Source organism: Sinocyclocheilus anshuiensis, unplaced genomic scaffold (genome assembly GCF_001515605.1).
Source record: "Sinocyclocheilus anshuiensis isolate Anshui unplaced genomic scaffold, SAMN03320099.WGS_v1.1 scaffold159, whole genome shotgun sequence".
Classification (NCBI taxonomy): domain Eukaryota; kingdom Metazoa; phylum Chordata; class Actinopteri; order Cypriniformes; family Cyprinidae; genus Sinocyclocheilus; species Sinocyclocheilus anshuiensis.
This window is the reverse complement of record NW_015549567.1, coordinates 1,026,381-1,040,572: the sequence shown is the minus strand read 5'-3', so window position 1 is coordinate 1,040,572 and position 14,192 is coordinate 1,026,381. Positions and strand designations below refer to the sequence as shown.

General features: G+C 37.7%; 1 protein-coding gene across 1 annotated transcript in view; it reads left to right on the top strand.

Annotated features, from left to right (window-relative positions):
- LOC107657269 (armadillo repeat-containing protein 4-like) overlaps nucleotides 1-14,192 on the top strand; it is a 61,862-nt gene that overhangs the window by 10,597 nt on the left and 37,073 nt on the right. The window contains 2 exon segments of the mRNA XM_016445302.1: nucleotides 3,572-3,807; nucleotides 6,433-6,598. Coding sequence (XP_016300788.1) covers nucleotides 3,572-3,807; nucleotides 6,433-6,598 — 402 coding nt within the window.

Genomic DNA, 14,192 nt, shown 5'->3' with positions numbered 1-14,192 from the left:
GGGGGGGGGGCTGACTCAATGTTGTCCAGATTTGTTTTCAGCTTCATCGGTAGCACAGCTCAGTAAATGCCTTTTTGTTGATGCAGACAAAAGATTTCCTCCAACTTGTACTTTTCTTTTCTTAAAACAAAGTCCTCAGATCCACGCTAATGTTTTATGCCGACCATTGGCGGTTTTATAACCAACATAATTCTGTCCTTGAGCAATATAAACGGAAACTCCATCATCGAGACAGATTTCTCTTTATGTTCGTTGCTAAATGATGGTGATGTTATCTCTCGCCGATACAGTTTGCAGATGGAAAATGAAGGCAGACAGAAAGATTACTGCTCTACCATATAGTAATGGTTATTGTCTAGCGCTACTCTGCCGGTGTAAAAAAAACTCTGTCTGGTGCTCCCGTCAGTTACCTTGAGGACAAAAAGTATAAAATGTTCCTTTCATCTATTCATTCTGCATTCAGAGCCAGTTTTCAGACACAAACTAAGCCTGCTGCAGAATTTTACCTTTACTCTCAGCAGAGATGTCCAAGTTAAACTCTGTCAGGTCCAGGACAGGCTTCATCTTCCTCACTTGAGGAACAGTTCCCATGAGTCTGTGCTCAGTAGCTCTGCTCCCCTTCCATAACTCTTGGCTCTGATGAATGTTCAGTCTAAGTGTGCTATCATTCTAAAGCTCTATGAGAAAAAGCTGAAGTAGAGCTATATGCTGTACTTGCTTATTTGACACTATGTCTCTGGATCAACATCCTTCGTAGGTCCCTAGAACAACATCCTCAGCAACCAATCAAAGCCCTAACGCTCTAAAATCATAAGGCAATGATTGAATAATAGGAATGTTGTTTCAGGAACAACAAAGGATGTTGATAAAGGAACATGTCCTACTTGTGTAAATCACGTCAGGCTGTTTATTTGGTACATAACAGTCACAGTCATACTTGCTATTGCTGAAAGGTGTCTGAATATTGTTGCCAATATTACCGTTCTTATCGAGACAGGAAATGCCACTTTAAAGTTCGTATTGACTACGGTTAACCTACTGAACAGATGGTGCACTTCTGGTGTGATATTCTAGAATGATTTTCCTTGCCATATTGCCTTTGGCTTGCTCACTGGGGGTATTAAGGCACTATTTTCTGCAAAGCTGCTTTGAAACAATATGTATTGCCGAAAAAAAAGAAAAGAAAAAGAATGAGGTGAATATTCTCGGTGCGGTTTAAGTGTTTGATTTTTGAACAAGGCTGGATATGTGCTAGCAGGTTGAGTTCGATTATTGGTGGCAGTGAGGAGAAAGACTTTATTATTCTTTGAAGCGATGATGCCAGGCAGGCGGTTCGGCGTGCAAGCGTTTGTGTGTGTAAAAATGCCCACCAGACTTTTATGTTTTATTATGCCAGCGGGCGGGAGCTCAACCATGACGGGTGATGGACAGAGGCCGTAAAGAGAGAGCCATAAAAGTAGTCTGCTTAGACACAAATCAAACCCCTCTTTGTTCTCCATATTTTGCATTGGTTCCTTGCTTTCTAGATTTCATGAGTTTGCTTTTCTATGTCTTTCTTTCCATGTCTTTCTAAGGTCTTCCAAACACATTTCTACAAGGCTACATATGAGAGTTCTCCGTTTTGGTCAAGACTCTTATCACCTTCTACAAATACACGTTTATCCACCTGAAACGAACCCGTTACGTTAGGGCGCATGTTGATTTGAGTGCAGATAATGCTTTTAGTTGCACTATGGGACTCTTGTAACGTGAAAAGTTCAGCAGAGAATAGGCTCTGGATTGCAGCCTGAGTTTGCTGTAATAAGTCTCAGACATGCTCTGGTCCTTCAGCCATCAGTCAAGCACCGGACCGTGATCGTTCAGCCCAGAAACCCTCAGCACACACCAGCTCTCAGCCAAAGACAACAAGCTGTATCTCCTAACATATCAGCTGCGTGAGGAACCGATGCGTTTTTATACTTTTATCAGATCAGACACTTTTAATCTAACATGCACAGCCAGGGCTGAGCAGAAGGTGACATTCATCAGGGAAAAGATATCATACTCTACTGCTTTGTCAGACTTTGACAGGAAGACTGTCGCTCTGTTCCAAAACCTAGTAAGATTCCTCTGAAGAAGGTAGTATTTAAATGCATCATAGACACACTCTAAATGCAAAGGTTGTTTCAAAAGGTGACTTATTTATGCTGCCTTGAAAGAAACCTAGAAACCACAAATTCTAATGCAGAATTCTGTGTCCTGTGTTCTGTGTTAAAATCTTACAGACCCCAAACTTTAGAACTATAGTGAATATAAATATAAAATATTATACATTTTATGTATATTGAGTAAAATATACTCATTTTTAATAACAATTGGACCTAAATATTGTGTATGTTTATGCATATTAGAGTACTGCATCATCAGTTGTGAGTACCATCTATAATAGTCAGCTCACTGGGTTTTGAAATAGAATTCATTTGTCTTGCACATTTCTTTCTTTGTCTTTCTTTCTTTCATAGTTAGATGTTGTAGTAGTTTGAGGTTTACTGAGCACTTTTTGAGGTTTTCTCTTGATATTCAGGCTTCTGTTTGGGGATGCCATACTGGAGAGTTCACTCTCCCTACTTGGTCTTGGACAGGGTTTTTGCAGGTTTATTACTTCAATTATAATATTAAAGGTGGGTGGAGTGGTAAAAGGAAATGGATATAACTTTGGCTGTTCTTAACTTTGGCCTTCTTTAGGCCAAACAAGCTCATGAAAGGCACAAAGTGTGCTTAGCCCAGCTGGATCTATACAGAGTCCCTTGTGCCATATTAAAAGCTTTTTCCCTTGTGTACTCTTTCTGAACTCTTCCTCTCTCATACTATTCTCTCTTCTTGCACTTTCTGTTATGTTTTCTTGCTACATCTCTCTAAATGATGGAACTAACTGAAGGGCTAATAGCAGGTGCCTGTGACTAAAATCTTTCCTGCCTCTTAACCATTCATATGTCGCCTGTTGAGCTTCTCACAAAGTTAATAAAGAAGTAGGAGAAAGAGAAAGAGTCTCTTATAATTTAAAAAAATCATTATTGCGTTACTGTGCCACAAAGACTCCACTGACTGTGTGCCAAATTTCCAGCTGCAGTTCAAGAATGTACAGAAACAATAAACCTCTCACATTGTATAGGCAATTAACAGAAGAAATTTTGGAAATATGTTTCTATTTTTATTTTTTTTTTTCATTTATTCTCATAACTCAAAGGCAGGATTGTTTTTCTGGCAGTGGACTGTGGAGAAAGGCTGTATTATATAAATGTTCAGGGATACAAATTCATAAGTGGGATTAAGTTTTTATACGTCTCTTTTTTTTAGAATGAAATGTCTACGTTAGCTTGAAGATGAGTGTGTGATGTGCCTCCCCAATAAAGAGACAATATGTCAGGTGTAAAAGGGAAAATAAGATTGCATTCATGAAGAACTTTGTTAAATGAAGAATACTTGAAAGGAAGAACTCTTTTTAACTACCCAAGTTCATGTATTTGGTACAAATTGAAACATGTCCTTTTCCTAACTATCTTGTTTCTGTTTTATTCACTCTTTTCTACAGGACTTTGCCATTCAAGATGTGCCATCCGCTAAAAAGATCTTACATGTGGAAACAGTTGATGTTGAGGAAACAGGCCAAACCCTGAAGTCTTACGACCATGAGGAAAAATATGTGCCTGAGAAGGCGAGACAACAGCTTGCGCGGAACAAGCTGAGCGGTAGGAAGAAGAAATTAGAACCATCCTTGAAATGGAAGAACCTCGGCCTCGCGTCTTCTTATGAGTAAGTGATAATTCCAAATCCCAGTGGACTCCCAAAAAACCATCACAGCTTGAAAATCAGAGGCCACGACACTGATGATTGCTAGAGTGCTGCATGCATTCTACATACTGTTTGTCTACATACTGTATAGATACACAGTTCAACAGTCAGCCAGACTTGGTTATATGTCTTATACATTAGTGGCTGTTCTCTTGTGAGTGTCAGTTGGTGAAGTCATGGCATAGCTATCCATAGTGACATTCAGCTGATAAAGCCAGAGTTGATCACTCAGGCATGTGTTCTCCTCCTTGGATTGATCTAGCAGACAAATCAGCCCTTTGGCTATTTCAACACTTGTTACTGGTAAACCTCCTCTGGCCAGTCATCTAGGATTTCCAAAACAATAATCCTTTGTTTTGGAGAAATAAGAATTTCCCAGATGTGAAAATTTACACTGTTCTGCCAGAACCAAACTTGCATATAAATGATGTAAGCTTTCTCTGTAAGGTGTCACAGAACTAGACACACTTTAGAGAGCTACAGAAGGCTGAAACAAACATATTACCTGATGGGAGAAAACAAAATCAATTAAACAATTTTTAAAAATGAAAGGGAAATGCAACAAAGGCACCAGTTAAACTGAAAATTGAAGTGGCTTTTTAGTACACTGTATATGGAACATCCACATAGTCATAGGTGATACTTGTGTGGTACAAATAAAATATCAGACTAGACATACAAATCATACAAGACATTATGTAACATCATAACAGGTGAATTCAAAATCTGAAATGTTACCTGACCTTTTTTGTACCCCAAAAACAATTTAAATCATTGAGGGCAAAAAAGGTTGACTTGAAATTGTGACTTTTTTCCTATCCAAGTAAAATGACTTTTAGAAACGAGAAACAAATGTAGGCCGGGATTTGAATGTTTCCCATCTGAAATTGATTGGTTTGTATTTATTTGCTAATTGCTGCAGTCATTTAATGTGAGTGACAAGTTCAACAATTATGGCAAGTTTTTTTTTTTTTTAAATAATGGTTTGCACAGATAAATCAGTAATAATTAAAACTAAGCAATATTCAGTTAAAAAAATGTTGGTTTTGATTTCATGGTGACTTTTTAAAATGTATAAACATGTTAAATATCTGGTTGTTGTTATTTTTTCCAGCGAGGCAGAGGAGAAGTCTAGAAGGAGCAGAGAAAGCAAGAAGATCTTGGAAAATGGCACAAAGTCACCCGCATCCGAGAACAAAAAAAAAGCAAATTTTTCTGGATCGTCTTTGCCAGGCTGCCAGTCTTCTCAAAAAATGTATGCCACCATAATCTCAGTCCACAGAAATCGCCTTTTCATTGTACATATGGTATTGTCTCTGAGGTAAAAACCTAACCATTGAAACAGGATCTGAAAAACCCTCTCTCAGGAACACGCATAATTAAATAACCCTTTATTCTCCTGGCCAAACATAAAAAACATATCCAATCACTGAATTGGAAATAAAGACTCACTTTCAGGGCAAATTATTTCAGCTGTGGATAAGTATTCATTTTATAGCCTTTAATAAGACACGGATGAAGCAGCCGTTCAGGTTGGTGTGCACACAGAACGGTCCTCTGGTGCTACTGGGAGTAGCGGTCTGTAATATGTAGGCGGTCTGCCTATGCCTGAGCCGCTGATAACCCTGTTCCTTCTCCTGACTCCTCTCTGTCTGTTTGGCGATGGTGAGTGAAAACTCCAGCTGTCCCCATAACATCGACTGCCAGAGTACACAGTCCTGCCTGTAAGGAGCTCCGGGTGTAGCCGCAGTCTCTCTTTCCCAAGTCTTACTGCTAATAGAAGTGTTTTAAATGTAGCTTTCTAAAGATCGTTTGTGTGTTCATTGTACACAAGCGCATCAGTAATGTAAGGCATAACACACTAAGCCAGCACACTTACAATCATTTGCATTGCGGTATACACATTTTACTTCTAGTAAGTGACTAACACCAATTTCGTTGTTTTTCATGGCGAGAATTACAAAGGGACGAGTCCCCTGCTGTCCGGCAATACTGTTATCCCCTGGAAAACATATCTGAGTCCCTCTGGCCTCTTCTCCGTGTGTACCGGGTTTCATGACTCGTTTGACGATACATTCATTTCAGTAGCCTGATCTGCTTTAACGGCCATCTGCGTTTGTGCGTGCGTGTATAAGCTTGCGATGAAAGAGTTCAGAAACACACTGATGACCACTCCAGTCTTCCTCTCTCTCTGTTGCTCTGTCTCTGTTCTCTCCATCCCCTGCTGTTTAATTTGATGCCATGGCTTAAGATGACACTTCAAATACACCCCTGAGTTTGATGGCTGTTGTGTCCAAGGGTTTGAGCATGAAGGCCTTTCAGAGAGCAATAATTAATTCCACATTGGATTCAGAGAGATTTTACCAGAGCTTTGAGAGAATGTGCTGTGTGGTTTGGCTTGCACCTGCTCCAACTCTCCTCCGATTTGATGTATTAAGCTCTGTTTATTATAGAAAGGGCTTTTTTCTATAATGTCCTGTTATGTATGGATAGTTCTCGTTTCTACCCTGAGAAAATTCCGTGGGAGAGTACTTTTCCAAGTGTGTGTCTGAAAGACATAAAATTGTGGGCCAGCTTGAATATTAATAAGTCTAATAGGTGCATATGTGTGTGTATGCTCAGTAAAAGCCCAGGAGGAGCTGATGACTTCAGTGAGAGTTCAACAGAGGATGAGGAAGATGAGGAACAGCCTGAAAGACGTGCCGAGATGCCCACCGACCTGCCCTCTGAATACTGGCAGATCCAGAAACTAGTCAAATACTTAAAGGTAAATAAACACATTGGCTTGTATATGCACTCACCAACAACGTGTCAACACTAGGGCTGTCATGGAGCCCGATTTTCAATACAAAATTACTGTGGCCAAAAGAAGTCACTATAATGATATTATCACAAAATATATAAAATATATGGTTAATTTTTATCTTGCTATCTATTTTTATTTTATTTTTTTCATATTTTTTGTATTCCGGAAAATAAAAATGAATCACACTAACAATATTAGGACTGGGAGACGGAAAATCAAGTGTACAAAATCACACTTCCTGCAGACAGAGTTGACAGGGTTGTGGTTTTCCCGAGTTTTTTGGGCTACTTTCATAATCCAACTGCATACTAATGACAAAGAAAACTAATGTGCATTGATACTTGGAATGAATACCTGGCAACCTAAAGAAGAAATAGCAACTGAAGAAAAGATGGCACATTTGGAACTCCCGCACCTGTCAACTGTGATTGGACAGGAGGAAAATTAGGCTAGTTTTTATTCTGTTTGGGCAGGCTTTGAGTTGGCTTTAGGGTGAACATTTTTCGGGGACATGGCAAGTCTGGGGTGTCTAATGTCCACTCTGGTGAGCTAATTTTTTCGAGTACAGGCAGAGTGTCTCACTTTTTTCTGGCATCTCCTCTGACATAATTTTTGTGCAGCAGTACTACCTACACAGCGTCGTTGTCTTTTTCTGTTTTATGGTAGTTTGCAACCAGCATTAAGGTGCAGTATTCCCACTGTGTTGGAGTGTTGACCAGATAATGGCAGGGTTATTTACCATATTATCATGTGTCGTATTAACATGATATCAGTATTTCATTTTATCATCAATACTGTATATTACACCACCCCTAGTCAATACATTAAAACTGTGTTTACAAATAACTCAATTTGCAAAACTGGTCTCTCGCATTAACGTATGAGTATAAAATAATTCAAAGGCATATCACCTCCTTTTATAATTTAGTAAATGGTATCATAGAAGGCATAGGCCTACTCTAGATAAAAAGGGCACTGATGTCAAGCACCCGAGGGCACAGTGCGTACACATTTTTAAAAGGATCTTCTTCAGTGTAGGGAGCTATGAATCATGTAAAGAAAAACATCCAAGCAAAGTTCAGCCGCAGATAGATATTTTTAGCCCAGTAAAACACAGGATAACGAATGTGATTTTCCCAAAGGGAGGTGCTCATCCTCTACCAGACGTCAGGAAAAAGAAGCACTTGATAACAAAATCCTGTTTGATTCTCACCGAATGATCGTTTGGAAAGTGGTTTTGAAAAGTTTGTTTTCTGTGATTTGTTTGAGGTGTTTGGGGATGCGTTTGTTACAGTGCTGTGTTCAACTCTAGACAGGATGTGTTTCTTACGTGCCCTTCCCAGCATTCTGTCTGTCTGGAAACCACAGTTCTTATTTATGAGGGTTTGTCCAGTAGCGCTCTTATAATGTCATTACCATCAGAAGCCGAAACACAGTCTATGCCAAACTAAAGATCTGTTTTATTTTTGGAGTGAAGGTTCAGATTTTCTCCTCCTCTCTGTCTTTTCTTCTGCTCTTTTCCAGGGTATAGACATGCGTTTGTATTTCTGGGAGATTACATTTCTATAAGGTGATGCATGAATGATCGGACTTGTGCTTTAATGGCTGTTTATCTAGGGATATTTTTGCAGTGCACATTACCTGAACTGTACATTTACATGTCTTCATGTTTGCCTTTCTGTACACATGTACGGAGGGCAGTTTGCACCAGTGACTATATCCTTTCATGATGTTCATGGCAGTATTAGTGTTATATTAAGAAATCGTGCATGTCTTCAGACCGCAAAACATATTACACACACACCAAACTCCATTTAGTCGTTGCCTGGATGTGTCAAAGAACGAGCGTTGAGTATAATTGCACGTTCACACATTCACAGACACACTTTGTAACTGCGTCATTGTGTAGAGGAGGTGGCCACGGGCTGTTTGTCTCACTAGATTCAGCCCAACTGCCTCATTAGCTTGAATTAGAAAAACATGGCAGGCAGACAAAGTTGCATAGAAACATTCTCTCTCATTCTGCCTTCTCCCAATTACCTCGTTCTGCTCCTGGTTAATCGCTTGTAAGTGAATTGCTAGTGCCTTAATGCTCTTATATGCTGAAATAGTGTTTGCAATTTTCACCAATGTGATTAGCTCAATTTTATATTACTGACTCAATTTGACTGAAACTTTGCAGAGTGTCTGTCTGCTCAGAAAATGTCTAAATCTGGATCTCTCTCTCTGCAGTAGCTCATGCCTCACTTACATAGCGCTCACTGTTTCTTGCAGATTGAGAAATACTCTCTCAGAAAATGAATGTGCATAAATGGACTTTAGATCGTTTTAAATGATCCTCAGCATGAAATTAATTAAAAAAATAACTCATCTGCAAACGCTACACTTTTCCATCACCAGAGTAATGTCCACGTCTTGTTATATGCATGGCCGTTATGAGGTCTTGCTCCCTCTACTGGACAAAGTGAGTAATAAAATGAATGTGTCAGATCAAGCTGCTGGTGCTCCTCATCTCAGTCCTGTGTGATGCAGTGGAGTCAAACAGATTGCTTTTCTTCATTAAAAAAGCTTTACCCCTAAATAAATGAATATTGTTTTTGAATGAGGTTTATAAAAGGTGCATGGTCAAATCAGTATTCTTAAATACTGATAATTAATCAAATAAAAAATAAATAAAAGCTTTTATTTTATATAGAGTGATTTCATTGAGATTGCAGCAAAATTCTATTCTCTTTACCAATGTGACATTCAGTAAACTGATTCAAAAAGTTTCTTATGCTCACCAAGACTGCATTTATTTGGTTAAAAAAACCGTAATAATGTCAAATATTATTAATGTATTATTATTACTGTTTTATATTTTAATAGATTTTAAAATTTATTTTATTTCTGTGAGGGCAAAGCTGAGTTTTCAGCAGCCATTACTCCAGTATCACATGATCTTTCAGAAATTATTGTAATATGCTAATTTGGTACTCAAATAACATTTCTTATTATTATCAGTGTTGAAAACAGTTGTGCTGCTTAATATTTTTGTGGAAACCATGATATATATATATTTTGAAGTTGAATTTTTTTGTGACATCATAAATGTCTTTACTATCACTTTTGATCAGCTTGTTAAATCTATACGGAAAAAAAAAAGAATTAAAATAAAAAAATATTTAACAAATCTTACTGGCCCCAAGCTTTGAACAATAGTCTAAATTTAAAAAAAAACAATAAAAACAAATAAAAAATACTCAGCAGTTCAGCACTTTGTCATTCTGGTGTCATCTGCCATAAGAGACAGCAGCAGAAATGTACATAAAGATAAACAGTATTATCTACAGCAGTACACCCATTCCATCCAAATGGTTTGAGTGTGTGTATACGCTTGCAAGAGTCGGCGCTCATAAATACGCTGTGGATATGCTGTTTTGCATCAAGTTAATACTGTCCATTAAATCTGATACCTCTTTGCTCTTAAATCTAGAGGAGACGTCTCTGCTCTGTGGCTCTATGGCTTCTCTCTGTGTAAATCATTTATACAGCTGTCTTTTTCTTGCTCTGGAGAGCTGGCTGCTTAATTGAGGATAAATGATAATGATCAGACCTCAGTCAGCTTCTCTATAAATTAACTCTAATGTGTGTATCATACACAACACTTGTGCCAGAATGAACATTCACATTCTCTTTTCCTAATACCTCCTTGTTCTCCTGATCACTCTGCCACTTTTTTTTTTTCTTTCTGTCATCTCAATTTTCTCCAGAGCATCAGTACAGCTTTGTTTTCTTCTTAGGTTTTATTTATATATCCATTCTCTGTTTGTCCTTTCCTTTTTTTTCTTTCTGCTTTCTTTCTCTGTTTTCCCATCCTTCTGTGATTTTTTTTTTTCTTCAGGAGAATTTGCTAATTTTCAGAGCTCTGTCTGCAATGGGCCGGATTTATGAATGCTGGCTCATTCCACGCTGTTTTTTGCTAAACATTTCAAGTATTCTTTCCTCAGGATAGATTTTTATGGTGACACACAGCTTGTGCTGTCACTGGGACCTGCTTTTCTGCTCTCAAACTGAACTACAATCTATCAGCTCGCTCGGTAGTTTTGTGACAGTTCAATTATTTCAGATACCACTAGGCTTGGTTTTTTTATTGAAGACAAATGTTTTCAACAAGTAGAGAGCAATGCAACAAGATTTTTTAACCTTGATCACAGATGAATGTCTCCAACCTTTTTTCTGAAGACGTTTTAATACAGCTGTCAGATAAGGCCTGCAGACCTAGGCAGCATTATCATTCTTGTCATCCAAATGGAGAAAGTAAGTGAAAACATTTTCTAAAGGACGTTGACACCATTTTATAGTGCATAAGGTTATTTCTGATACATCTGTGAGCGAGTAAACTCAGTTTAATTTTGTAGTGCTTTTCACAATTTGCACTGTTTTGAAGCAGCTTTACAGAAAATCATAATGTCAATGTTTAATGTTAATATCTTCATACATTATAGTTGCTTTTAGCAGATTATAGCTGGGTGATAATATAAAGTACATTTTGGGAAGATGTAAACCAGGGCTGTCCAAACTCGGTCCTGGAGGGCCGGTGTCCTGCAGAGTTTAGCTCCAACCCTAATTAAACACACCTGAACCAGCTAATCAAGCTCTTACTAGGCATAGAAACTTCCAGTCAGGTGTGTTGAGGCAAGTTGGAGCTAAACTCTGCAGGACACCGGCCCTCCAGGACCGAGTTTGGACAGCCCTGATGTAAACTATCAAGCAGCTGAAATTTGCTATGTAGTATTTATCACTTTATGTGAGTATACTTTATGTATGCGGGTAAAGTTGGATATACTAATATGTCCAACTTTATATACATAATAAACCTATATTGAAGACTGGTGATCCTGCTAATGTAACTAACTATAGACCTATCAGTATTTTACCAGTTGTTTCTAAAGTAAATGAAAAGGTCGTTTGCAATCAGTTAATAGAGCATTTATATCTTGGTTATTTTCCATTACATCCTTATGCAGTTTGGATTTAGGGCACATCACTCTACGGAGACAGCAAACTGTTATTTCGTGGAACAAATTAAATCCAGTCTTGATAGGGGAGGTGTTGTTGGTGCTGTCTTCCTTGATTTTAAAGAGGCTTTTGATACCGTTAATCATAATGTTCTTTTATCTAAATGATCAAAGTTCAATTTTTATACTAATACATTAAAATGGATGGAATCATACTTGCATTTAAGAAAACAATGCACAAGAATTAATTATGTATGCTCACCATTTCTTGACTGTAATATTGGAATCCCACAGGGGTCAATTCTTGAACCAATTTTGTTTAGCTTATATATTAATGATCTGCCTACAGTTTGTCCAGAGGTCCAGGTTCAGATGTATGCAGATGATACAGTTGTTTATACTTATGCTAAAACACAAGAACAAGCTGCTATCAAACTTACTGCTGCATTGAACAAAGTCTCAGATTGACTATGTCATTCCTGCCTTACTCTTAATGTGAGCAAAACTGCTGTGAAAACTTTCATCACTGCAATATTATTAAAAATTATAAATTATTGATTATTGAGTTTGACAATTTTTCAGTATTCTACCAGTTGTTTCTAAAGTAATTGAAAAGGTCGTTTGTAATCAGTTAGTAGAGCATTTAAATCTTGGTCATTTTCCATTACATCGTATGCAGTTTGGATTTAGGGTACATCACTCTACGGAGACAGCAAACTGTTATTTTGTTGAACAAATTAAATCCAGTCTTGATAGGGGAGGTGTTGTTGGTGCTGTCTTCCTTGATTTTAAAAAGGCTTTTGATACCGTTAATCATAATGTTCTTTTATCTAAATTATCAAGGTTTAATTTTTCTACTAATACATTAACATGGATGGAGTCATACTTAAATTTAAGAAAACAATGTACACGAATTAATGATGCATGCTCACCATTTCTTGACTGTAATATTGGAGTCCCACAGGGGTCGATTCTTGGACCAATTTTGTTCAGCTTATATATTAATGATCTGCCTACAGTTTGTCCAGAGGTCCAGGTTCAGATGTATGCAGATGATACAGTTGTTTATACTTATGCTAAAACACAAGAACAAGCTGCTATCAAACTTACTGCTGCATTGAACAAAGTCTCAGATTGGCTATGTCATTCTTGCCTTACTCTTAATGTGAGTAAAACTGTGGGAATGTTCTTTTCGATCAAGAAAGTTGATGAGCGTTGTCCAGATATTTTAGTTAAAGGAGAGGTAATAAATATTGTTGAGCATTTTAAATATTTAGGTACGATTATGGATTCTAACTTAAATTTTAAAAAACATATTAAAAAGGTCTCTAAAAGTACTAGAGCAAGCTTGATGATCTTTAGGAATATTAGGCACCAATTACCTGTGGCTGCTGCTAAACTCTTTATGCATTCAATGATTCTCCCTCATTTATCTTATTGTGCTACAAGTTGGTCTCATACAAGTATAACCACGTTAAAACCATTATATACTATTTATAAACAAGCTGTGAAAATCTTAGCTAAAAAGCCAAGGAGTTATCATCACTGCAATATTATTAAAAATTATAAATTATTGATTATTGAGTTTGACAATTTTTTTTTTTTTTTGCTGATGTGTACTACTTCATGATCTTGCACCACCACCTCTTAAACAATGTGTGACTTTCTGTAAGGACAATATTAGGCAGACTAGGTCATCAGTCAGAGGTGATTGTTTGACTAAATATAAGAAAACTGTTTTTGGACAATCTGCTTTTTCAGTTAGAGCTGCAGAAAGATGGAATTTAATACCGGTTTATATTAGAGAGTGTACAACATTTAGTATTTTTAAAACTATGCTTAAAGTGCATATTCCAGGTTAGAGACCCCAGTGAGTCGATGAATAGAAAAATAATGTAGGAACTAGATTTTCTTTAAACTATACTTTAAAATACGCTATTAAGGCTTCTGGAGTCGTTTCTGTGAGAGAATTTTACTTCCGCATCTGAAAACCGCCAAAACCGGAAGTGACATAACAAGAGGGAGAGCGGTCCATAGGAAAACAATGGATCGCAATGACAGTTCGGACGTTGAGGAAATTTTAAATGTTTATTTACACTTATGACGGACCACAGCCATACAATTATGAGCCTGCTATGCAACCATGAGAGCAGGGACAGGCCATGATTAGACAGAACAACGATCAGAGGAGACAAGTTGAGTTGTGTGAGGAGAAAAAGGCAGCTGTCTTGGTGAGAGACCAGTGTTAGCTTACAGATATACACGTTAGCTAACGATATGTAATCAGGCAATAGCACAGCTTGGTCGTCTATGAGTATTGATACTTAACAGTAACAGAAACTAATAAGCGTTGATCAGGCGTGTTACACTTGTTAATATCCCGACACTAACGTTAACGTTACATGATATAGCGGTTAGCGATATAGCGCAGGAGAGAGAGAGAGAGAGATAAACACGTTTTTGTTTCATTGTGTGTGGGAAATGTGAGGCCATGGTCACAGCTGAGGAAAGTCAGTGCTGCAGGGAGTTAGATGCATACTGGGCCTTAGTGGAGA